This window comes from Sceloporus undulatus, chromosome 1, assembly GCF_019175285.1.
Source record: "Sceloporus undulatus isolate JIND9_A2432 ecotype Alabama chromosome 1, SceUnd_v1.1, whole genome shotgun sequence".
Taxonomy (NCBI): domain Eukaryota; kingdom Metazoa; phylum Chordata; class Lepidosauria; order Squamata; family Phrynosomatidae; genus Sceloporus; species Sceloporus undulatus.
In genome coordinates this window covers 259,245,283-259,271,091 of record NC_056522.1, presented here as the reverse complement: position 1 = coordinate 259,271,091, position 25,809 = coordinate 259,245,283, and the positions used below count along the sequence as shown (strand labels likewise).

Here is a 25,809-nt window from a genome sequence, read left to right as displayed (position 1 = left end):
AAGACCAGACAGGATCTGGTGCCTTCATGGTATTTAGCCTTCAGGTACATCATAGTAATTTGAACTAAAGAGCATCCAGTGATTTTTTAAAAATAGATACAGCGGACACTTGCCTTACATGGGGATCTGTTCCGGACCCCCCTGCGTAAGGTGAATTCCGCCTGTGCTCGAGCCCCATTCATTTGAATGGGGCTCATGCATGTGGTGGCATGCATACGCCACCTCTTGCACCCCGCAGCTTGAGCGTGTATGCTTAAGTCCGCGTATAGCGCGCCCGCATATAACGTGGGTGCACTGTGCCTATTTTTGTGACTTTGAATTTCTTGTGTGAAAATTGTGTGAATATATACATTTATTTCTTTAATACAGTTTATGCCTCACCTTTTTGTGTTTTCACACACACAAGGTGGCTTACAACATTCAATAAAACAAAACAAAACAAAACATGTAAATGAGTAGTCATTGCCAAGAAAACAACAACAAAAAAGAAATGGTGATGGTGACAAGAACAATAGTACTAACAGCAGCAGCTAAAAAATTAAAAAATGAAATTCAGTATGATGCTGGCCCTACAACATCAGCACAGTAGAACACTCCACCCCCCACCACACAGACTTTGGAGCTGGCTGGAAACTGGAGTAGATTTTGGGGGTACATGGGTACACTTCATCCCACTTCCACCAGATTCTACAGTTCCTTTAGAGGGAGTCCAACAGTGGATCTGCACAGAATAGCAATAGCAAGTACATTTCTATACTGCTTATCACTGCACTTAAGCAGTCCTTAAGCAGTTTACAATGTGTAAGCCAATTGTCCCCAACAAGCTGGGTACTCATTTTACTTGGAAGGATGCCAGGCTGAGTCAACCCTGGAGCCCCTGGCTGGGATTCAGCTCATAACCTTGTGGCTTATGAATGTGTGGCTGCAGTACCAGCATTTAACCACTGCACCACCAGGGCTCCCCAAGAAGTAGCAGATCAAAATGGTCATAAGTTCCTCAAAAGGTTTCTGTGGCCTATATAGAAGTTTCAATTACAGTACCCCTTTGTAATTTTCCAAGCCAGTTGTAGTGAGACAGGTGGAATATGAAACATCACCCCTCTTTTTTGCTAGACTTTAATGCCTCCAGGTGTTGGACTGTAACTCTCAGCATCCCTTACCACTGGCTATGCTGAGTGGGGCTACTGGGAGTTGCAGTCGAAATGAAAGAGCCACATGACTCTGGAGGCATATTTCACCCACTTTCTGCATTATAACACTACTCAGCATGTTGAATCTTTTTAGGAGCTCTTCCTGTTTTTAATCAGTGGAAATAAGCATCTTGCCAGTGTTCCCCTGATTCCTTCAGAGTCCTGCAGAAGGAAAAAAAAGACAGGGTCTTGTTAATCTCAACCAACATATTTCCAACAGATGGTTCTCTCTTTCATCCCTCTTTGGTCTTTCCCTGATGCTCCTCCTACTAGGACCTCAGAGTCAATAGGCACTTACCGCAATATATCTGCAAAGGCTGTGAGCAGTGGCTTGCACTGGTACTTAACACCATGCTTGGCACAGAGAGACTTCACCAGAGGAGCCACCTTCCAATAGTTGTGTCGAGGCATGGTTGGGAAAAGGCTGCAGAAAAGGAAGCAGGGATGATGTGTAAAGAGGATGTTACAGGGCCTTCAGTAAACAAACAGCATTCAGCCCCCTTCAAAGGTCCCTAGCCCTTTAACATCCACTCCTGGCCAGATCTCCCATGTTTATGAAGGCCTTTCTGGATTGGATTCATTCATGCTGTATAATTTATTCAGTCCTAACTTCTCTCTCTCTCTCTCTCTCATACTCACTGATGCTCAATCTGGAAGTTCAGGTGTCCAGTGTACCAGTCATTGAACCAGGATTGATCCACATTACATGTTGCTGCAAGCTAAGTAACAAAAAGAAATCATAGTAATCTCTCCTTTATTGCCAGCACACACTAGACTTCCTCATTGCAGGTTCTTGAACTGGAAAACATTGGTTCCTCCTTGATTGAACTCTAGGTATGGTGACTATCATGGTCTAGGCTTGCAACTTCAAAAGGCAGGGCATTTTCAGATGTTGCAGAGCATTTGCAACTCTCAACTTGGGAATACCTGACAGTCCCTTTCACTGTTATTCTTTAAATAAGCATTTTCTGCTCGTGGTGCTGCTGTTTTTACAGATATAGGGATTTCAGTACTTTGCAGTGTCCTTATTATTTATTTATTTAGCGCTGTAGATTTATATAGTGCTGTAGATCACACTTATGTTCTTTTCCTGTTTTATTCCATTCATTTTATTATATGTTGCCCGATTTCTGATCTTATTATTAATATGCAAACAAATAGTAAAAGTATCATTATTTTTAAAAATGTGAGGTGGCTTCTCCAAAAGCTTTTGTCTGCAAAATAAAATAGAAAAGAAGTAGACTGACTTCGACTTGCAGCTGGCAAGTCAGACTTTCTGACTCAGGTCAGCACTGAAGAATTTTCGGTTCTACACTACCGTTTGACAGATGTGGTCATTTTTGGAGAATTTACTTTGTAGCATACTGGCTAAGAGTCTGTTCTCCAATCCTATACATGTCTACTCAGAAAGGAGATCCATTGATTTTAGTGGAACTTGCTCCCTCAAAGGTTAGCTGAGTATAGAATTGCAAGCTGAGTCATAAGCCAGGATGTCAGTCTTGCTGTGAATTTAATATGTAGTGTAAGCTAAGCCATTATTCCTTGCACTGTGGAGATAGAAAATACCTAATACTGCCCTTGAGATCATAGCATCATGGGAATACACAATAAAAGTGCTCCCAATAAATGGCCACCTAGCCTCCATTTAACACTCCAAGGGAGCACATTCTACTGTCAAACAGCTCTTTCGTAATATTATTTCATGTCGTTTCCCATTAAGTGTCCCACAGTTGCAGTTACATTCTCATCCCATGTGTCAAAACACTAAGCCAGTCAATAAAGGGATTAGATCTTCCCCCCATATAATATTGTACAGCAACAATTTAGCAATTGCAATATAACTCAGCTCTTGGTTATGAGACCAGGTACCCTAAAATATTTATGAACACATTTATTTGAAGGAAGAAAATGAGTTCCCCTGTCTAAAATCAGACTTTTTCTCACCTGGGCAGAGACCCAATCCAAATTTTGGTCATAGTCAATATTCATTGGGATGTGATTCATCTGTGAGACCCAGAGAAACCAGGTGCTTTCTAAAAACCTAAGGAAGCAAATAACAGCACATTATCACCAGCCATCCAGAGATGGCCAAATGCTCCCAAAGACAATTGGAAATGGGGAAAATTCTTTGGTAGATTTTAAGCAAGAAAGCTTTCTCTCCAGCTTCCCAAGTACCTTCTGAAATCTCATAATGGGCTTTCCCTGCTAAACTTCTACTTCCTTCAGATTTTCTAGCAGGCATTTCCCTCTTTTTCCCCTTGTAACCCTTGTTCTCCTTTCTCACACTGACTTTCTAGTTGGAATGACAAGAATGTGGCTGGGGATTAAAATCCCCATGGGCAGAAGAAAACAGATATTTTAGTGCACTTCTCTCCCCATATTCAAGCATGCCAAAGTATTATAGAGAATAGTTTTGCATAGATAAACATATAGCATGAGTTGTTCGGGGTTTTTTGTTGGTTTTTTTTTTTTGCACAATACCTATATTTTTCATGCAGAAAACATTGTTTCCTGTACATAAAACACATTTTCTGAAAACCATGTATTCCTCTGTCCAGAAAAAAACCCAGAACACTTTGGGATGTTCAAATAATGGAAGAAAACTGTACAAAAATCTATCTGCTCTATTATTCTTCATGGTAGGATTTCCCTACTGTTGGGAAATCCATTTTTTCCTGAATAATGGTACTAAATGAATAATGGAGAATAATCTTCCCATCTCTGTTGCATGGATGTCCATCAAACAGGGCTTGGGCTAACCACACATGGGGGTTTGTGCATGATGCCTGGTCATTCCTGTTGCAAGTGGGAGCAGTACTCATCTGTGGCTATGTTGGCCATGATGTCTAAACCTGACAATGTATCTTATCTTCCTTTTATGGTATGTGGAACTGTTCTTTCTTGCATTGGGACTGACTGGTCCAGCTAGCCCATGCACAGCAGCATGCTGACATATTAATGAGAAGCTAGAATTGTATTGAATTTTGGCTTTCTGTGACCTCTCAAAACATCAATTTTAACCATTTACTATCTTTTGGCTAACTGTGGCCAAGAGTTGCAGTATATCCAGGTGTGAATTCTTTATTATGGTTGGAAGTCTGTGGGTGAAATCCAATTTAAGAGCAATCAGTCACAAGGCACAATCTGGCTTGTGAATCATGGGATCTGGCTGTTTCTCCAGGCTGGGTGAGATCATCATCATGAGCTTGTTCAGGCTGGTGTGATCATTTTTGTTGTGAAGGAGCCACTTTGTACACAGAGAGAGCCACCCACCCCAACTTCACACTCCCTAAATCTAGGATCTTGGTGTTGCTGCTGAAGCAGCCCTGAACAATATTCTGCCCAGTGATTATTACCTGGCCAGCCAGTAGAATGCCATGAAACTCTTAAATCCCATCAAAGGAATGTACATGAGACAGACGCGGATGTTGTAGAACACAACAATGGCGAGCTCCTGCCAAAAAGAACAGCATTAAAGCAATAAAAAGGATAGAAAGTCATTATTAGTTTCAGAACTACCAAGTATACAGTGCAATTATGATGACTACAAAGGCTATGGTATGGTATTACTTACACAGGCCAGAATCCTGTATGGGTGTTACATCTTTGTAATTAGAATTGGTAAATTTCATAACATCCATATCCAGTAGAAGGCTACTATTATGTTATTACATATCAGAGCCAGCAAAATGTCCAATGTGCATCATGCACTGCTATCCATCAGGCACTCTTGCCAGTGTTCCAATACACACCTTCCCAATTCACTAACAGGGTTTTTCAGCACCTCTGTCACTTAGTTAAGTGTATGTAAAGTTACATGAAAGACTTTATCACACCACCCCCTCTCTCATCACAATCTCTTTTAATGAAGGGAAGTGCGTATATACTAATTTGGGAGCACTCCCTTCCGTATATCCCTGCACTAGCATGACTGGGCTGTTTCTGGCCCCTCATGCTCTCTTCTGCCCTTGTCCTTAACCCTATTTCCCTGCTCTGTGCCCTACTCAGCATGCCTTTTGTGTGTATATGTTTCTTTTTTAAAAACACAGTTCTGGAGTTATGCAAATGTGGCTTAACAACAAAATGAACCAAAGCAATCAGCAAAACAGAGCCTCTTCTGGAACAGATGGGAGATGGGTACAGGAGGAGACACTTGACACCATATGGCTGCGCAATCCTAGAACTGTCACAGGAGTATTTTACAGCACTTGAGTACTACTGCTGCACCAGTGCTATTGGCAGCTTATTGATATGTTTTTTCTGTCAATGGCAATCTACAGCCTAACCACGCTTCCAGGACAAAGCAGCAATGAGAGGGAGATTGTCAAAGGTGTTATTATCAGTGGCATTCTCTGCCTGGGGGGGGGGGGGCTTCCAGGGTGGCCATGGCCTCTCCCATTTGCTTGTTCAGCTGCCCAGTCCAAACTTATCCAGCAAAATTAGTTCCAAGGAACAAAGGAGTTGAGGAGGCATCTGTTTAACCTGTGATCTATTGCGTCCTCAATGCTCAGACACCTAATTTCCTGTGCTGCCACTGGAGAGTCACAGATCAATCTGCTCTGCTACTGAAGATTAATAGACACAGTTAAAGCCAATTTCTTCCTGAAAGAAATGCCACTGCAGGTAACTGCTAATTTGTAAATGAAACCATGGAATACTGCACAGAAACTGGCCATTGACACTCAGGCACGTTCAATTACTTTGTTAAGACAGCTGTCTGATTTCCAGAGACGAATTCAGTGGGTGGCCTGAGCACAGATGTTCTGAGATGGTTTCAGACAAACCAATGATTGGCCTCTACAGCTTGAGTCTCTCTTATCCAAAATGCTTGAGACTAAAGATGTTTTGGATTTCTGAATACTTGTATTTGCACATATATACACAATGAGATAGCTTGGAGACAAGACCCAAGTCTAAACATGACATTTATTTATGTTTCATATACACCTTACACACATAGTCTGAAGGTAATTTTATACAATATTTTAAATAGTTTTGTGCATGAAACAAATTTTGTGTACACTGAGCCACCAGAAAGCAAAGGTGTCACTATCCCAGTCACCTATGAAATTTGGGGGTGGGGGGGGGGGGGGGGGTTGGAATATTTTGTATTTTGGAATTCTGGATAAGGAAGACTCAACCTGTATTGCCAGTTGTTCTTCAGCTGCAAGGTAAGGATGGATTTACCATTGATTTTCTACAGTTCAGGAGATTTCAAGCTTTGGGGTATTTACATCTCCCTATGTCCTGTTTACACATTTGGTTCAGCAGACCTGATTGGGTTGTTGTCCTTTCTCCTTTTCTGACCCCTTATGGCTGCCACATTCCCCAGATGCTTCTCAGCACCATTTTAGCATCCCAGTTTCTCTGTGCTTTTTGTCTGTATATATATTTTTTAAAAGGGCAATTCCAGGATGAAGATTTTACTCTTATGTCTAAATAAATATGGCTACAGTAAGGTTGTCAAACCTGGAGCCCATTGGCACTACCAAGTTATATCTCTATATTCCACTTTAACTGTCATGGCAGCATCCCTTGGAATTTTGGGATATGCAGTTGATAGAGAAGTATTTAGAAACCATTCGTAAGAGACTCCTAGTACCTCACCCAGCTTCAAATCCCAGGATTCCTTAGGATGTTGCCATGGTAGTGGAATATATCACTATAACTGTGTACTGTAAACAGGTGTCAGGTTCAGAAATGCAGAATTTCCTCCCATTCTGATGCCACCCACCCACATTAAGACATTTGAAGGGGTTTCTTTAATTTGCTGCTTCTTAATGCTGTTTTTCAAAGGGATATGGGAAGACAACAATTAAATTGGCAAGAGATGGGTAATTTGGGCCTCCTTATCTTTTTGTTTTGTTTTGTTTAAAAATGAATGTTATGCAGTTTAAGACCACCAAAGTGAAGTGTCAAAACATTAAAAAAATAATAAAAACTGAAAGCTAGTGAAAGGATCATAGTTTTGCAACCAAGCTCTAAACAGGCATATCTGTGTTCAGGGGCATCTTTCCTTGCTTGTTAAGCTCACTTGTGAGTTGCTAGATATGGATTTTGAAAGAAAATTAACTAGATCTGCAACCAGAAGTGCCTGGCAAATGATAGAGAAAGGTTGATTACAAATGAGTGATAGGCCTTGTGTAAACTCTGTGAATGAGATGGAGTGACTGCACAATAACATCCTCATCTAAATTCACCAAGACTTTGGTCTCTTTCACACTACACAATTATAATACACTATGATTCCAGAGAAAACGAAGGTACTAGCGATAGGATCCCTAGGCCCAGGCAAGGAAGTTTGCTAACTTGTCCTGGACAGGGTCACACTTCCCCTAAAGGACGAAGTTTGCAGTTTGGGAGTACTTCTAGATCCAACTCTGCAGTTGTCATCTCAAGTAGATGCGACAGCTAGGAGTGCTTGGTACCAACTTCGGTTGATACACCAACTTTGTCCCTACCTGGACCAAAAGAATCTTGAAGCAGTGGTACTCTCACTGGTAATCTGTCATTTAGATTTCTGTAATGCGCTCTACATGGGGTTACCTCTATACCAAGTTCAGAAGCTTCAATTGGTTCAAAATGTGGCAGCCAGATTGGTCACCGGTGAGCCTATCCACCAAATTTGCTGTAAAATATCCCATCTTCATTAGTACTGTATGTTTTATTAAAGCTAATTGTATTTTATTAACTTTATTGTATTGATAATATGCTATTGTTTTTATTGAATGTATTTGATATGTTTTTATTGCTGGAATAATTTGTTTGTTGTAATCCCGCCTCAATCCGCAGGGAGAGACGGGAAATAGAAATAAAATTTATTATTATTATTATTATTATTATTATTATTATTATTATTATTCCATTTTAACTGCCTTTAACTTTAACTATGGAATCCTGAGCCAGACTGCTCCTCTGATGCCTCACCAAACGAAGAGTCTGTAAAGTACACCAATGGTAGTTAAACTACCATTGTGTAATGTAAAGAGACCTTTACTAAATAGACTTCCCTTTATTCTAACTATGAATATTTATTTCCTGCCACTAGGTGGTAGTAAAGTGATGTAAAGCAAACAGCACTTTAATGGTAGTGAAGGATGAAAGAAAAATTCATTTTTCATCAGAATTTATCCAGTTCACAAAATTTGAATGTAGGAGGAAGTGAAACTGGCAGATTTTCCTATCCTGTAGTATGAATTTTGTTTGAGCTCATTTTCCCAAGAGAATTCAGCAAAATTCACATCATGTGAGAGTGAGTGAATGTGAGAGAATGCAAAAGTGATTGATTTGCCCATCTCTAATGCCTCTGAAGAAAATCACAAACATAAACCTCACAGAAGTGCATATGGAATGGAAAGTCATAAGTGTTTACCTTTTAAAAACAAGAACAAAATAAAAACCAGAATTCACAGATGCTTGCTTTTCAACTAATTATGACTATTTATTGTCCACACTTGTCCTAAGTTGTGGTGATGCCTATGGTGAAGAAAACTGTTTTTAGTCATATATTTTTGTGGGGTTTTTGGGCTATGTGGCTATGTGGCCATGTTCTAGAAGAGTTTCCTCCAGATGTTTTGCCAGCATCTGTGGTTGGCATCTTTCTAGAACATGGCCACATAGCCCAAAACCCCCACAAAAAACTATGGCTGCTGGCCATGAAAGTCTTCGACTCCACATGTTTTTAGTCATTTTGGGAAATCTTGTGAAAAGTAGCAGCTGTCTCCATATCATTTTTCAGTGCTGGAGAAACAGTTGACTTTCTATTGCATCCTAGGCCCTACTTTGCTTCCTCACAAAATCTAAGTACCTGTAAATGACCAAATCTGGCTATTTCTTATATTTAAAATACATATCTAGAAGCTCTTCATCTGTATACTTGCCAAAAATTTCCTGCTTAGCATATTTATTTTAAAAAGAGATTTGGTTGAGGTGGCTGGAGCTAAGCTGGTAGGGAAATGTGATAATATAAACACATGAATACTCCTTTTTTTTTTTTTAAATATGGTACTCCGACCCTTAAATTCATTAGGTTTGGCCACAACTGGGTATATCTTAGAAAAGTTGCTTTTGAGATTACAACTGCCAGGAATCTGGGAGATCCTGGGAATTGTAGTATTGAATACAGACACCTCACTGGATGATCCAATCTTTCCTCCATATTTGAAAGGTTCTCCATTTTTATGGGGATGAAAGAAGAAGATGTTTTTCTATTGCTTCTCTACTGGCTAGCTATGGGAAGCAACAACACAGTCTTATGAATCAAGCATGCTTCCACTTGTACATACACCAGCCCCAAAGAACTGAATTGACATGTTTGCAGATTACTTACCAGCCATTTTTTCCTCTGAATTGCAAAGCGAAAGATTATTACTTGCACAAAAATTACGAAAGTCAGTGGGGCTAAAACTGCAGTGAAAAAAGAAAACAAGAATAATGTAAAGGTAAGTCACTTCCCTAAGGGTGCATCTACACTATAGAAATAGTGCAGTTTGGCATCACTTTAACTGCCATAGCTCCATTCTACAGAATCTTGGGATTTGTAGTTTTGTGAAGCAAAAGTACTTGTTTGAAGAGAAGGCTAAATATCTTGTAAAGGTACAAATCCCAGGATTCCACAGGATGGCACTACAACACTTAAAGTTGTGTCAAACTGTGTTATTTGTGCAGTGTAGATGCAAACTGAGCTACAAACTACCTGAATTTCAATCATGTCTAAATCAAGGGTATTTCTGAAAGATTTCCTCTTACTTTCACAAGTCATCCCAGCAAATGAACATCTGCTTTGACATTTACAGTATCTCAGTCCATCCTACTTTCAGTCCCATGCTTTTATCAAAGTGCTCCAGCCATCATTCCCTTATGCCATTGTCCAGATTTGCCAGGAAGCATGGCCTTATGGATGGTGGCTGACAGCAACTACATTTAGGTTCTTAAACAAAATGATAGAGTTACTCACGCATGAAGTATTTGTGCTGGTGCTGGTAAGGCATATATTTCTTCTTCTTTTTTCCAAGCTGCAAAGGGAGAGCAAAAGCACAATAGCAAACGCCCTCTGAAGAAACTTGCCAAGAAAACCCCACAACAACAACAAGCTTGCTTATTAAGGGTAGGGATGCTGGAGGAATGATATAGTGGTTTGAGTGCAGGCCAAGGACTCTGGGAGACCAGGGTTCAAATCCCTACTCAGCCAAGGAAACTCATTGGCAAACTTAGGCATGTTGCCATCTCTCAGCCAAAAAGGAAGGCAGTGGCAAACTTCCTCTCAATAAATCTTGCCAAGAAAACCCTAGGAGAAGGTTGACTTAAATGGGGGTTTACTTGAAGGCACAAAATGACAACAGTAAGAAATTCTATACTACCAGGACTGTGGTACAGCTCAGAACACAGCTATCCTTTGGATTTTGTGCTTCTGTGAATTTTACAATTGGCTTTTCAGTTTAACAAATGTACAAAAATACAGAAAATGTGTATACACTTTAAGGTCTAGTCTGTTTAGAAATATATACTCTGAGAGAATATTGATTTAGAAGGGAGTAATTTATGAGACCATGGCCGGTTACACACTGGCACTTGGGATGTCCGCAGGACGTCCCATTTTAAAAAAGGGGTGTCTCTTCTAGACGCCCCTGGGTCTAATACGGACTCTGTCCGTACAATATGGCGCCGGCCGTTCCACACGGCCGGCGCCATCTTTACGTATCGGATGCATAGCGTCCGAATGTGATGCGGCGCCTATGACATCGCGAATGCGCCAGCGGCGCCTCGCAACGTCATAGAGGCGCCGCAAGAAGGAGCTCCATTTTGGAGCTCCTTTTTTGCTCCGCGCGGGAGCTGCGTGGTGTGGCTGCTACGGCTCCCGCACGGAGCAAGCGGCGGCGGCGGCAGACCGCCTCAAAGCGGCGGTCTATAACCCGCCCTTGTGTTCAAAACTGAATATTAATATTATATTAATTTTTTTTAAAAATTGCAGATGAATGCAGAAATGGGATGTAGGCTCCACCTGCACTCAGAAACAATCTGGTCTGGCACTACTTTAACTGCTATGGCTCAGTGCTTGGAATTCTGAGAATTGTAGTTTGTTGCAGCACCAGCGAGTGCTTTCCAGAATTCATAGAATTGCGCCATGGCAATTAAAGTGGCACCAAACTGAATTATTTTTACACTGTGGATGCAGCCACAATAAACCTATGAATGGATACATGAAGAACTGATAGACACCTGAAAGAGATAGGGCCAATCACTCTAATTAGGGGAATGGACTTATTTTATCTACTGTGTATTCTTTTTTATGACTTCAGATATTCCTGAAAATCCTGTTTACTTACCTCCACAGAGAGTGTCTTCCCCAGGCTGAACAGCAGCGGGTGCATGTTGAGATCCGGGTCCTTGCGGAAACAGTTGGGTTTGGCATGATGCTGGTTATGCATATGCTTCCACCAGCTGGGCGGCCCACCCTGCATATATATTTTCGATAAAACCACAGATTCTTTATTTATAGATTGGAAGAACCATATAAAATATCACAATAGCACCGAGAAGTCTTTAGGAGACAGTTTCCTTGTCCCAGGACATTTTGCCACCAGCCTGAAAGTCACCATTGGTCATCAAAGGACTTAATGTGAAATTGTTTTTACTAATTTAGAGCAGAGGTGAGAAACCTTTTGGACCCTCTCCCTAGGGTCACATAAGCAATGGACTGGAAGTCATGCATGCATGTCCATGTGTGCACACAAGGATCACATGCATGCACCATACACACTCATGCACTGCCTCCATGAATGTGTTTACCTATCCATGTATGTACCACACAGTTCCATCTGAACCCCATCAGAGTGTTCATGGTTGGGGATGAAAAACTTTCCATGCTCCTTGTGCACTGAGATCACTTTGTGCCTCCTTGCTACCAGTCATTTGGGCAGAGAAGAGACTTGGTTCAAATATTGCTCCTATTAACATGATTAGTGGACTGATGGGATATGGTGATGCCTGCTCTCTTTTCTCAGTACAATGTTCTCAGTACAGTCATGGCAGGAGCAGCAACTGCAGCACAGGATGCATGTGTGCAGTTTAGAAAACCTATGAATGGCAGATTTGATTATTTATAGAATGAACCACAGGTTGTTTGTGCATGGTTTTGAAAATTATCAGATTGGGGGGTTTCACCTCACTCCAGATGCACAGTTAATGCAGCAAGCAAGAAAGGTGTTACTGACACTAAATACATCAATAATCACTGTTGAATACTTTGGGGCAAGAGTTTGAAAACATTTCTTTTGTTCTGAAAACATTTCAACAGCTCACAAGGTACTGAAAGTCCAAGAAACTAATGTTTCCAAACTCTATTTAGAAGTGTGACAGCTATGTTTCTGGCATCTTACAGCCGTTGGCACCTACAATTTGGAATGTTTTACCCTGAAGCCATTTGGGTAGGTATGTGCACACATCCTCAGTTGTCACATTATTGTTGTTTACAGTGTGTCATCCACATACATGGTGCTTTACGAACAGTTACAGAATAAAACATGTATAACTATTCAGTAATAAAAAAAATACAATGGGAAAAAGCCCACACAGAGACATAATGCAAAATAAAACAAATAAAACAGGCAGTACAGATAACTGACTATACTAAAGGTAAAAAACATTAATCTGAAATTGCACAAGTCCACACATCATGCACTTATCTGTTTATTTGTTTGTTGGGACACAACAGAAATAAAGCACTATGATTCCATTTTAACTGCCATGATTATATCCTATGGAATCCTAGGTTTGATAGTTTGATGAGGCCTGAGAGCATGAAAATGAAAGATCCCTTCCTAAACTGTCAATCCCAGAATTCAATGGGATGGAATCATGGCAAAGAAAAGTGAATCAGCCTTACCACTATGTACTGTGGAATGGTCCTTTGTTACATTTATAGTGGAAGCACTATGGCTTGAGTTGTTCGAGTAACTCCATCCTCTGCCTCAGCCCACAACCAGCAATGTGGGGATCACAGTCCCATCCTACCTTATGAGACTGTTGTGAGTATGAATGAAATCAGGTAACTGAAGCAGGTGGATTGCTAGAAATGTGCCCTAAAAAAGTTGTCATAGCTGCTCTGCCCAGTCCTCATTACCATTTGATCTAAACCCCAAGGGGGAGGCCTTTTTGCTTCAACACAATCAAACTAAAACAGCCACTTCCAATATCCCTATTTGATTTCTGATTTATGGACTACAGGTTAAGAATCCCTTATACAGAATTCCAAATTACTCCAAAATTCAAAATTATCCACCTGGAGGGCTGAGATAATGACATCTTTGCTTTTGAATAGTTGTGTACACAAATTTCATTTCATGCACAAAATTATTAAAAATGTATAAAATTATTTTGGGGCTATATGTATAAGGTGTACACAAAACATAAATGGATTTTTTTATTTAGACCTGGGTTCCATGTTCAAGATATGTATATGCAAATATTCCAAACTCAAAATAAATGAATTAATGAATAAATAAACATCCAAAACACTAATGGACCCAAGTAGTTGAGATAACGGAGACTCAAGCTGTATGTTTCTATCTTGCCTTTCCTCCATGGAACACAAGATATTGGACAATGTATAGGATATGCAAGCAGCCTCCTTGCTAATCCCTGTCCAGGACCAAACATTCTTTGCTTCAGCAAGTCTGCTGTATATACTAACAAAACACACACACACACACACATACACCAATCTCAGTACTGGAATCTTACCTTAAGTACTCCTGCAACGATGAGGTGAGCTAGTCTATCCCACTTGGGCTTCTGAAAGACTGAAACATGTCCGAGATCATGCTGAAGAAACCCATACTGGTTCTAGAACATAAAAAAGAAACCCCAAGGTGATGTCTTTAATTTAATTTAATCAATTATTTATATTCTGCTTGTATCATAAGATCTCCGAGCAGCTTAGAATAAAATAAGCTTAAACTATTTAAAAGTGCATGCAATAAAGATAAAATGTGCATTTTAAAAGTTAATAAAGTTTAGAATTATGTGTATGTGAATTTTAGAAAAACAATATTTGGGCTCTGAAGACCATAATAAAAAACTATGTTCTCACTGGGCAATGGAATGAAGCTAGTGTTGGTGCCAATCAGGTCTCCAAAACATTCTACAGCAAGAATGCCACAGTGTAGAAAGACCTCTCCCATATCCTCACACAGTATATTGCTACCACTGGTGGGACACAAGAGGAAGGTTCCATCTCCAACGCCTTGGTTTGTATGGATTAATTTTTCACTCTAAATACATGTTAATATCTGGGAAGAGTATGAGCAGCTGTCCTATGAAGAGTGCTTTTGTCTAGATGATTCTAAAACCTTTGCAAATGAAGTCATGAAAAGCTATGTGGACATCTTTCCTGTGAACATGACTGACTCTCAGGAAGCTATTGAGAAGGAAAACATGGCCACATCCTGTTCATGACAAACACACATGTAAGTGGGGCTTATATGTGCCTATATCTCTTTTTGGTTTGGACTCAGACAGCCAATATCGTTTAGTGGTTTGAGCATTAGACCAGGACACTGAGAGATGAGGATTAGAATCCTTGCTCAGCCATCGAAACCCACTGGGTGACCTTGGGCAAATTATACTGTCTCAGCCGCAGAGGAAGGCAAAGGCAAACCCTCTCTGAACACATCTTGCTAAGAAAGTCCCGTGATAGGATCACCTTAAGGTCGCCATAATTTCTTGATGGCAGATATCAGCCCATGCCTTTCTGCATGCCTATGTCCTCAGTTCATTTGGGGACATGAATTCTAAAAAGGCATGCTGTGCAAATGCCATACATCAAAATGTAGATGCAACTGGGGAATGAAATGTAAGTGTTTCAATATTACAGTACCAGAATAGAGAGGATGTGGAAAAAGAGGAACATTAATTCATATATGAATAAAAGAGGTTTATGGGTATAGATATGAAACATAATAGGACAGAATCCTGTATGGGATTTACAGACGCATATGCACCGCAGCTATGGTGCTATACAGTGAATCCCTACCTAAGCTCCCCAATCTCTACTTACCAGGCAGCAGCTGCTGTGAGCAACAGAGGTCTGTTCCTCTGCCACTCAGGAAGCAGTTGGGTGATGGTCCCACTCCTTCTGTGAGTGATCTCCAGTGCAACAACAGAAGAAGGACTATGTCATATTTTTCCCCAAAACGCTGAGATCACTTGTGTAAGAAAGGGTGGAAAGATCAGTCAGCTACTTCCTGACTGATGGGGGACAGACTCCTGTCAATCGCAGTGGCTGCTGTGTGGTAAGAGGGGATTTGGGGACTTCCACAGTCCTTATATAGCCCCTAAACTAGGGGCTACATAGAGATTGTGAATACACAACAGTCATTAATGCATTACTCTAGGTTATACATTCTGGCCAATAGTTAAAATCTTATCCCACCATATTAACAATTATGAAAGACTGTTATTACTATCCACCTTTGCAAATAATAATGAACCTGTATCATAAATACCTTATCTCTCTTTTACTATTAGTAATAAAAATGGTTATGGCTAAAGGATGGATACATGCTGATGAAGCAGGTTTGAAATGGTGGAGGAGGCTGTGGGATCTGGCATTAAATGAAAAAGTAACAGCTTAGAGAGGAAATTAAGAAAGATGCATTTAATGAAGAATACCAGTCATCGATTCCTTTTCTAAATGACATGTCTGATATCCCAAGACCATAGGGGCTTCAGCATAAATACTGGAAAGATTTGTTACTAGATCTTTCATGTTTTACATTTTGGAAATAAAGATTCTGAATAATTCATTGGGAAAGAAAGAAAGAAAATATGTTTATCCTATACTTGAAAACGGATCTTTGAGAGGATCTCTTCTGAGTATAATCTTTTTAAATGTTTTTATGTCTATAATTTTGTGCTGGTATTCAAAGTAAGCTATTAAAATTTAATTCCATTTTTGTTTTAAAAGTACAGTAGCAGAATAAGAACTACATTGCTATGAACCTCATCAGATCACAGGGCTGTGACAATATTTGAAGTCCTACTACTGTATAACCATAAGAGAGGACTGCTTGCAGAGATCCCATGGCTGAAATTATCAGTTATAGTCCCCGCCAGCCTCATTTTCATGGTCAGGACTGAGACAAATGGATGCATTGGCATTTAATGAGTCTCCTAAGCATTTCCAAGGGAAAACTGCTGAATTTGGTGAGACAGTAGCCAAAAAGCATCATTTTGCCACTGTGCTATTGAATTTCAGCAGTACAATGTCAAAACAACAACAACAACAACAAGCTCCAGCTAAAATAGTGCCAAAGCCTTCCAGATATGTTTTGCAGCCAAAAGAAAGGAGGGGGAAAAGCAATCTACATCCTTGAAAACTAGAACTTCTGCTTCTAAATCAAGGTGTGAAGGGAGTGTATACTTTGTTTTGAAACTGATAAAGCACTTCTGGGAGTGCTTATCAGCTTTAAACCTAAGTGCACCTTCATCTTGTTTTAAAGCAGAAATTCTAGTTTTCAAGGGTGTTGCAGGGTATATTTATGTATGTATGTATGTATTTTAAAATGCTGCCACACTGCTGAATTTCTCAGCCCCAGGAATATTCCCATTGGCTGCTAGCTTTACATTGTATGCTCACTTAATTAGCATCAGTGTTACTATTCATGGCTTGAATCCTACTGGTATTTCCAAACAGAGTAGGCCCATTGGATCCATGGCCTTTGCATGTGGGTTGACTCACCATTGAACAACTGATTCAGTTTATCCACACTTATTCACTCAGTATTTGATTTGCATGCAATAGTTTCATTGAAGAAAGCCCCCTTACTGTCATCAGTAGAAAGTGGTTGTGAGTCAGTGCAGACAATACTGACCCATGATGATCACATTGGACTAGTACCAGTCAATGTTAAAAGTAAGAGTAAAGATTTCCCATTGACATGAATGTCTAGTCATAGCCAGCTGTAAGAGATGGTACTCATCTCCATTACTAAGCCAAGAGAGCCAGCATTGTCCAAAGTCAACTCTGGTAGTCATGTGGCCAGCATGACTTTACAGAATGCTCTTACCTTCCCATTGAAGTGGTACCTATTTATCTACTTGCATTTACATGTTTTTAAACTGCTAGGTTGGCAGAACTGGGGACTATTGATGAGAAATCACTCCATCACACAGCACTTGGGCCTCAAACTGCCAACCTTCTGGCATTACAATTGTCAGAATTGTCATCTTAACCACTAAGTCACCATACCCCTAAGGCAAGTCAATATTACACATTCCTATATAGAGGCTGAAATTCCATGATTTCACACTGAATGGTTAGAGAGAATATTCTAACACAACGGGATGGTGGACTGATTCAGGAGGCTTGAAGAATAGTTTACGATCTTGTTACATTCTATGATAAAGCTATATTACCTGTGCGATAGTAAATAGTGCAATACCAACAAGGAAGGGTACCCAGGATTTTCCAAAGTACCAGATAACAAGCCAGGCAGCAATATCTAGCAGTAAAGCATGGAGAAACATGAAGATGAAGAAAGGATAATTTGTCTTCAGGAGTTCTGTCTTCTTCACTGTATCATGTAGCTCTCGAAAGTCATGTATGAGCATTTCCTAGGTGAAATAACAACTGTTAAGCTGCATCTTCATGAGGTATACATAACTCATATTGACTCAGAGCATTAAAAGATCCCTACTGGATCAAACTAAAGCCCTGAACATTACCACAAAGGAAAATTGGGGGTTTAACCAGTGATTAACCCATGAAAATCATGCAATTGCAGTTAAAGATTTTCACACACATCACGCTTAAAGAACCATTATCCCAGGAATAATGAGGGAATAACCAGGCAATAAACAGCAACAAATCATTCACGAGATTTCCCTATGAATGATTTGTTGCTGTTTATTGCCAGTTTGTTTCCGGGATGATGGCACTTTAATATCATCTTCATGTGAAAATCTTAATCGCGATTGTGCGATTTTCATAAGTTATTTGCTGGTTAAACCCCATGTGATAAGGTCCCCTGTCTGGACCAGGGTCTTGTTTTCCACAATCAGCAGACATTTATGGGAAGCCTACAGGCATGATGTGGAGATAAACAGCACCTTCCCACTTGACAAATAGCATATTTAACAATCAAGAAGGAGGTGGGGAGGAGTGGGGAAAGCTGTCTCTTTCCTCTAATCTTGAGCATTGTGAATAAGATAGCCTTTAGTCCTCAACGGGATCTGACTGCTGAAACATGGTGATGAAAGTGTAGCACCACAAAGGGAAATTTGCAGTCAGACATTTCAGGACCTCAAATATATTTTGGATCTCTCAGAACAGGAGATTTCTAAGTGATTCACTTTAGTATCTACTTAGCTTTTTTGCTGGAACCTCATGGTCCACCAATGGCTCGGGGCCACTGCAGTCTGCAACTGCAAGCTGGTGGATTCTCTCTCCCTCTCCCCCTCCCTCTCCTTCTTCTTCTCCCTCTCCCTCCTTCCCACAATTTTTTAAAAATAGCGCTAGGAAAAACTTACATTTTTGGTGGGCTCTGAGCTGGGCTGATCAGGTGCCAATTCTCCAATTAACAGTGAACTCAAGTACTTCTTTACTAGGTCCTCTTCCTTGTGGAAAGCTGTGAAAGCATCCTAAGAAAGATGCAAAGGCATGGAGCATGAAAGAGGGAAAATAGCTTAGCTGAACTGATGTATTTTGACATTCAGAGTGGCATATTTCTTTTAAGCAATAGATAGTACATCTCAGTTGATCCAGAAGCATGGACACAATTTCTGAGGCATGTCTCCACTTTATAGCACTAGGGACTCAAATACAATATGTGTCTGTGGGTGAGTTTGGAACTGTAGTTTCCTGGACAGTTTGGGCTGGTAGTCAAATAAAAGAAATTTAACTGACATTTCTGTGCTTCTTCTTATTCTCCTTTCTCTTTCCTTCTCATGTTTTATATTCTTTCCAATCTATCTCCTCCTTCTAAACAGTTATACTGCTGATTTCTCGCACAATTGCTGTCAATTTGCCACCGTTATAAAGGCACATACAACCTCTCCATAATAATCCTGCAGCAATGAAGGATGGTAGCTCCATGCCTGCATTTTAAAAGAGATATCCAAGATTTTGTATTTCTGCATATTAGGTTTCAAAAACTTGGAACACTATGTGCAAATTAGACCCAGAACCTGGGAAGTATTCACCACTTCACTTTCTTTCCACCAGAACATCAGATGCACTATTTCAGTGAGGTGAAACTACACCTTTAAGAATAAGTGAATTTCAAGAAGGAAGAGTAGAAAGAGAACGAAAGCTGGGCAAATACATGCTGGCTATACAGGTGCTGTGCCTTCACTGACCTCTGGGCAGTTACCAAAGAGAACAAACAGGAGGAATTGCTTCAGAGTGCTATGCTGTCCACAAATGACTTGTGAACTTCATCTTAGGGGAGAACATTGCCTGTTGCCCTCCTCTGTAGGGTTTCTAAGCAGAGAAGGAGCAACAGCATCACCCCCAGTATAAACAGTGGTTGTTGCGGGCATCTTGTGCCTATAGGCTTTAAGCTGGACTGTCCAACGTGCTGAACTTTATCCTCTCAAATGGATTCAGCACTACATTAAAGTTCAGTCTAAAACCAGGAGCAGATCCACCAGTCCATTAACATCAGTGTCTCAAGTGACACTAAATATAAGGTCCCAACACCAGGTTCTCCAGAACTGGTTAAACAAAAAGGCCTCAAGGAACAGTTTTCACTTAAATCTATAGTCGGGGAGACATGAAATCATAGAACCTGAACAAGATGGCAGGAGAATAATTATGCTATGATTTATTTTTATACAGCTTTCTTCCTATCTCTCTGCCCTGAGAGTAGTCTGGCAGCTGTCATGTGGTGCAAAATTTGGAAAGATGGGATAGGAAAGAAGACATGAGTGCCACTAACTGATAGAACTTTTTCCCCTCTCATCTGCTTTGATGGTCCTTATCAGTTTTCCCATAAAAATAAATCCGATGATGATAATGATGATGATGATGATGATAGCCCAGGGATATATGGTGAATGGCTCAACTCTCAAAACACCATTTGCCCACATTAAAATTCACTTCTTGGAAAAGGTAGAACAGTAGAGCAGAGGGCACCTCCACCAGAGCTGCTCTTCCACCTTTTTAAAAAGAAAGAAGAACGCTTTACTGCACTTTCCCCAGTATGAGAAAAGATGAAAAAACAGCAGAGAAAACAAGGGAGACTTTTGATCTCATCATTAGGCCTGGTCCCATCCCCCTGCAAAACAAAGTGTGGCAGTTGACCACTAAGCCTTCAATTGGGAAGCACCCTTCGTTGTGTAATTCTTTAGTACTTCTTCTCCCCCTCTAGAAAGGTCTCCAGATAAGATTCCATTGAGCAATCACTATGGCCCACTGCCTTCCATTTCACAGGATGTCTGGTGACATCACTGTTAACTTGTAATTTGACCACTGCTCCCCAGCACTCCTTGCCTTCACCTGTTTTCTTAGTGCAGACAATCCAGCAAGGAGAGAAAGAGGAGAATAGCAGCAAAAATTCTTTGTGGGTCTGGTCAGAAAAATGTGTACATAAGGTCAAGGGTGGTAGAGGAGAAGTTCTTGGGGAACGTAGAAATGTCCCTCATTTGTGGACTGCTTGCCATGCATTGCCTGCTGCAGAGCCATTTCTGTCTTGTAGCTCAACTGGTTTCTAGAAAGAGTTTTGCCATTTGTTATTAGTCTTTATTACCTGTTAGCTAAGGAGAAGAAGTTAATGATGGGTAGCAGCAGTCATCATTATGTCTGACATTAACTTGGTGCAATCTGCTTTTGGCTCCATGTTACCAACTTCTTAATCAATTGCTTCTCCTAATGTTGTCCTCCAATTAGTGATGTAAAAAGTATATGTGTTTTGGCAGCTCCAGTGCTCTTAGTCACTTCTGTCACCTGCAGGGTACTCTTTCTGTATCTTTTCCCCATGCCAATGGATTCGTGGTTCAAAATGATTCACAAATAATGTATATTTTTCTACAAGCCACATTTGTAGAAAATCAATTATACACATTTGTATGCACAAAAATATGTTACTTCTCCTTTCTCCTGTATTTCATCTGTTTCAGAATCCATCCATCTTTTCCTAAGGCTGGCATTTAAATAGTTTCATAAATTTCCCTTCCAGCCACAGACTCTGTTGGGACAAGAATGTTCAGCAGTATAAAGGAATGGATGCTTCTGCTTCAGAACAGAGAAAATTCAGCTCCAGTGGATTCCATAGTGGATTTTACCAGCGCAAAATGGGGGCACTGTATCCTCCCCAAAAGAGTTCTGCACCACTACCACCACCCATGAAATTTTCCTTTAATTCCTAATTTTCTAGCATTGCAGTAATTTAAATTTTATTTGAACATTTGGAACTAGAGTTTAAGCATCCAAAAAAGAAAAAGAAAAAAGAAAAAAAAAAGAAAAAAAAAGAAAAAAGAAAAAAAAGTGGGGGGCAGACAAAAATCCCAAAGAAATATGAAAAGAGCAAAATAGAAGTGTTTTAGGTGTGAATAATTTTTAATATCTCACTCTTCGCAATGCTAGAAATTCAGACACTGAAGGAAATTTTGATTTGTAGAATTATTGTGAGGGCAATACCCTCATCCCTCCTCATAGCTACAGCCCTGATCCCTAGCCCAGGGTTGCCAGGTGAAATACAGGAATGAACTCCTGTACCTGTAATAGTTGTGCAGACAAGGGAATTACACCTTTTGCAATCCCCTCTTTAAAAAAAATTAAAAAATTAAAGGTACAAGAGTCCTGTCTTGTATTGTTCTTGTTAAACCTACCCAAACCACAACAACTTGCTGTTACTCATTTTAACTTTGAAGTCATCGTCTTCTTCTTTGTCATCGTCTTCATCTTCTGTTTTGTTATTTGTTGTTAACTGACTCATAGCGACCCTATGGATGAAACATCTCCAAGATCCAGTCCTCTACTGCTCTGCTTTGGTCTTGTGGATTCAGGCCTGTGATGTCCTTAATTGAGTCCATCCATCTGGTATGTGATCTTCTTTCTACTGCAACCACCTTTCCTAGCATTGTTGTCTTTCTTAATGAATCATTCCTTCTCATGATGTGGCCAAAGTATGACAGCCTCAATTTGATCATCTTGGCTTCCAGGGACATTTCTAGCTTTATCTGCTCAAGGACCCATTTGTTTGTCTTTTAGGCTGCCTACTCTGTCTTCACCTCAGTTTTGATGAAATGGAATTGTGTGAGATATATGACAAAATTGTTTTAGCACATTTGTGTGAGACAGACAGCTTAGTGGTGATTCGGACAGGAACAGTGAAGAAAGACAGTGTAGTGTAGTGGTTTGAGCATTGGACTATGACTCTGGAGATCAAGGTTTGAATCTCTTCTCAGCCATAGAAACCTAGTGGGTGATCTTGGGCAAGTCACACTTCAAAGGAAAGCAAACCTCCTCTGAACAAGAGTACTCATCTTAGGATCACCATAAGTGAGAAATGATTTGAAGGCACACAACAGCAACAACAACAACAACAACAACAAATCAAACTTTCTGATTCTCCTCACTAGAGCCAGCAACTCTAAAGATCCTGTTGAGGTAGAGCAGAATCTGCTCAGTTCTGAGCCTCTTCTTGCATTGGCATTAGCCACAGCAACGGTAGCCTCTAACCTTTGTGGGGGGTTTGTGGGGTTTTTGGGCTATGTGGCCATGTTCTGGAAGAGTTTATTCCTGACATTTCATCAGCATCTGTGGCTGGTGTCTTCAGAGAATGCTGGCATGGAAGTGAGCGGGATATATATACTGTGTGACCCTTGGTTGAGAGGAAGTGATTTACATGTTAGGGGCTTATTGTATTAACAAATAAGCTGGTTTACCTCTTCTGGCTTGAATTCAGGATCCAGGATGCCCCTGGATGTTATCATACCTAAATCACCACCAGTCTAGCTGGGATGCCACTGTCCGGATGCATCCCTGGTTGAAGCCTTGCTCAGACAGCACTTTTTCAAAGTTGAGGAGCTTCCAACTTCAAAAATTGGCCGGCTGAACAAGGCTTCAACCCAGGATGCATCTGGGTGGCGGCATCCCGGCTAGATTGGCAGTGATTTAGGTATTATAATATCCAGGGGCATCTTGGATCCTGAATTCAAGCCAGAAGAAGTAAACTGACTTATTTGTTAATGCGATAAGCTCCCAAATCTCTGTTGTTGAATGGCAAGGTCTATTTAATTAGTGAGCCACTGTCTGCTGGGAAAACCCTTGGCCCTGGGTGGTTTTTATTTGCATGCGCTGGGTCTTGATTTCCTCTCAGCCAAGGGTCACACAGTATATATACCCCACTCACTTGCATGACAGCATTTTCTGAAGATGCCAGCCACAGGTGCTGATGAAACATCAGAAATAAACTCTTCCAGAACATGGCCACATACCCTGGAACCCCCCTCCCCCCAAAAAGAAACCTATGATTGCAGGCTGTGAAAGCCTTAGACTTCACAGTAGCCTCCCAATTTGTTGAAGTGCATAGTGAGCACTGAAACAGCAGTTTTCAGAGCTTAGCAGCAAGGAAGCTGCAGATCAAATCACTGAGCAAAAAGCAAAGTAAAATGGGGAAAGTGGGGAACCATACAGAAAGTAAGGCTCCCTATGCCCACTTTGGGCATCTCCAGACTGATTTAAAAGATCAGCCAGGTCAGAAAATCATAACCGATTTGTTTATCCCAGAATATTTTTTGTTAGCTCCCAGTATCAGATATGTGTATATACCACCTTCCAAGCTCAGGTTTTTTTTTAAACCCAGTATAAAACTGGAAGGAACAGGAATAAAATCAGAATTTCAATCAGTCTGGATGCACCCTTTATAGACAATACTTTCTTCTTTTTAACAATATAGCTGAGAATATTAGAGGAGCTCACTAGTGTTTCCTGACCACCAAAACTATGCTTTCACAGGCTGGGATAGATGGAACATAGCAGAATATAAAGGACCCAGACAGCATGAACACAGGGAAAGTTCATTGTAATTCCATTGTCAGTTATATCTGCAAAGAAGCATTAGTGTTGGGAGGCACTTTCCATCTGGAAGTACACTAGTTCTGCCTTTGGATTTTTCTCACTAGTCAGAGAGGAGGTTCCAGGCAAAATGAAACGTTGAATGTGGCATTGTAAATGAGTACAAATTGAAATCAAATTCAGTCATAACCATTTTGAATACGTATGTTAATTTGTGGGGGCAGGAACCTATAGCTTTCTAACAGCAGAGTCCTATGCATGTCTGGTCTCGTGTGGTAATTTTAATTCACCAAGCTGAATTCAAAATTCATTTTACTGATGTATTTAAATCAAAACTGAGATAATGAAACATAAATCACTGCATTCACACTGATGTCATTTTCTCAACAGCTGAAGTTAAATAAACCTGAAATGTAACATCCCTTCTACAGATTACTCTTGATCTCAGATGTTAGCTACTGTACTGACAATGGGCTTACTAATAACCTTACTGAAAACCCACAGAGTCCAACATTTCATCTATTGCAAAAATATCCTAGGAAGTCACTTTCTAACCAAATGCACTGTTGTGTCTACAATTTTAAGAGTGCATATCAGTGCAAATGTTGAAAACACTGAGAAATTTCATCAGCATTAACTTAAAGTATTTTGGCTTTTCTTAAGTAGGTAACAACAGATATGTGAGTAGAGAAGACACACCAAATTCAATTTCTCATAGATGTGTCAGTTAAATCTTGCCTATTTTTGAGTAAACATGTTTTGGATAGGTCATAAAGCCCAAGATGACAATTTCATACACAGACACAGTGCTTAAATCCCATGAACGGTCGTGGGATTTGAACAGCCTGACAGTATGCAGAGCTGTAGTCAGCCTACGCAGCCTAAATTTTTCCCTCCACAAACTGTTTCTTCTGGGATTTGTTCTCATCCTTCTTCTAAATCTTGTTAGTGTTCACCTCTATATTCCTAGAAAACTGCAAAGTAGATATACTAATGACATGAAGCTGCCTGACTGTGTCAGATCACTGGTCCAGCCAACCATAGTCCCTGCATTGGCAATGCTTTCCAAAGGTTTCAGGCAGAGGTCTTTACCAGACTTGCTACTGGAGATTCTGGGAGATAACTGAAGCTGAAACTGGGACCATGCTCATGCAGCATACACATCCTCTGACACTGGATCATAGTCCTTCTAAACAGATCAAACTCCCACCATTGAATCTCACCGTGGCATCTTGTCCTGCATAATGGCTGATGACACTCATTCCTCCAGGGTGCCGCCTGAAGAACTGGCTGACATCATACACTTTCCTGTTGATGACCAGCCATTTCTCTTCTTTTGATTTGCCCTTGCCAGAGCGGAGTACTATCTCCCCCCAGGTGAAAAGTTGTCCAGCGCTGGAATCATGTTCTGGCTTTCCCACACTAGCACCTGACTGGGGCGGCATTCTCTCTGCCAACCAAGCCCTTTGGCTTTGATTTTTCCACCTTACTACTCTCTTACTGTTCTACTCAGGGGAAGAATGAAGACTTTCTCTCCTGCTTGCTGTACCAGCATGTTTTATATACACCTCTTGCAACAACCCACACAACCTGCAATGT

At 40.5% G+C, this 25,809-nt stretch overlaps 2 protein-coding genes across 2 annotated transcripts in view; one reads left to right on the top strand and one right to left on the bottom strand.

Moving 5' to 3' along the window:
* LOC121926305 (acyl-CoA (8-3)-desaturase-like) overlaps positions 1-25,809 on the top strand; it is a 575,266-nt gene that overhangs the window by 192,971 nt on the left and 356,486 nt on the right. The gene's annotated exons all lie outside the window — the stretch shown is intronic.
* Positions 1,277-25,655, bottom strand: LOC121930494 (acyl-CoA (8-3)-desaturase-like). The gene is made up of 12 exons (XM_042466896.1): positions 25,434-25,655; positions 18,720-18,830; positions 17,607-17,804; positions 13,932-14,033; positions 11,516-11,644; positions 10,147-10,204; positions 9,520-9,596; positions 4,547-4,644; positions 3,135-3,231; positions 1,830-1,909; positions 1,489-1,614; positions 1,277-1,352 (listed from the first exon to the last, which is right to left on the bottom strand). Exons 1-12 carry the CDS (start codon positions 25,653-25,655, stop codon positions 1,304-1,306), a joined length of 1,347 nt encoding a protein of 448 aa, XP_042322830.1. The 3' UTR covers positions 1,277-1,303.

Bases quoted from the DNA above. Each gene is read 5' to 3' on its own strand.
- LOC121930494 (XM_042466896.1), bottom strand. From the start codon at position 25,655: ATGCCGCCCCAGTCAGGTGCTAGTGTGGGAAAGCCAGAACATGATTCC. The intron at 4,645-9,519 runs GTAAGTAATCTG...TCTTTTTGGCAG, and splicing joins TTCAGAGGAAAAAATGGCTG to GAGCTCGCCATTGTTGTGTT. The intron at 1,615-1,829 runs GTGAGTATGAGA...CCTTTTCTGCAG, and splicing joins AACTTCCAGATTGAGCATCA to CCTTTTCCCAACCATGCCTC.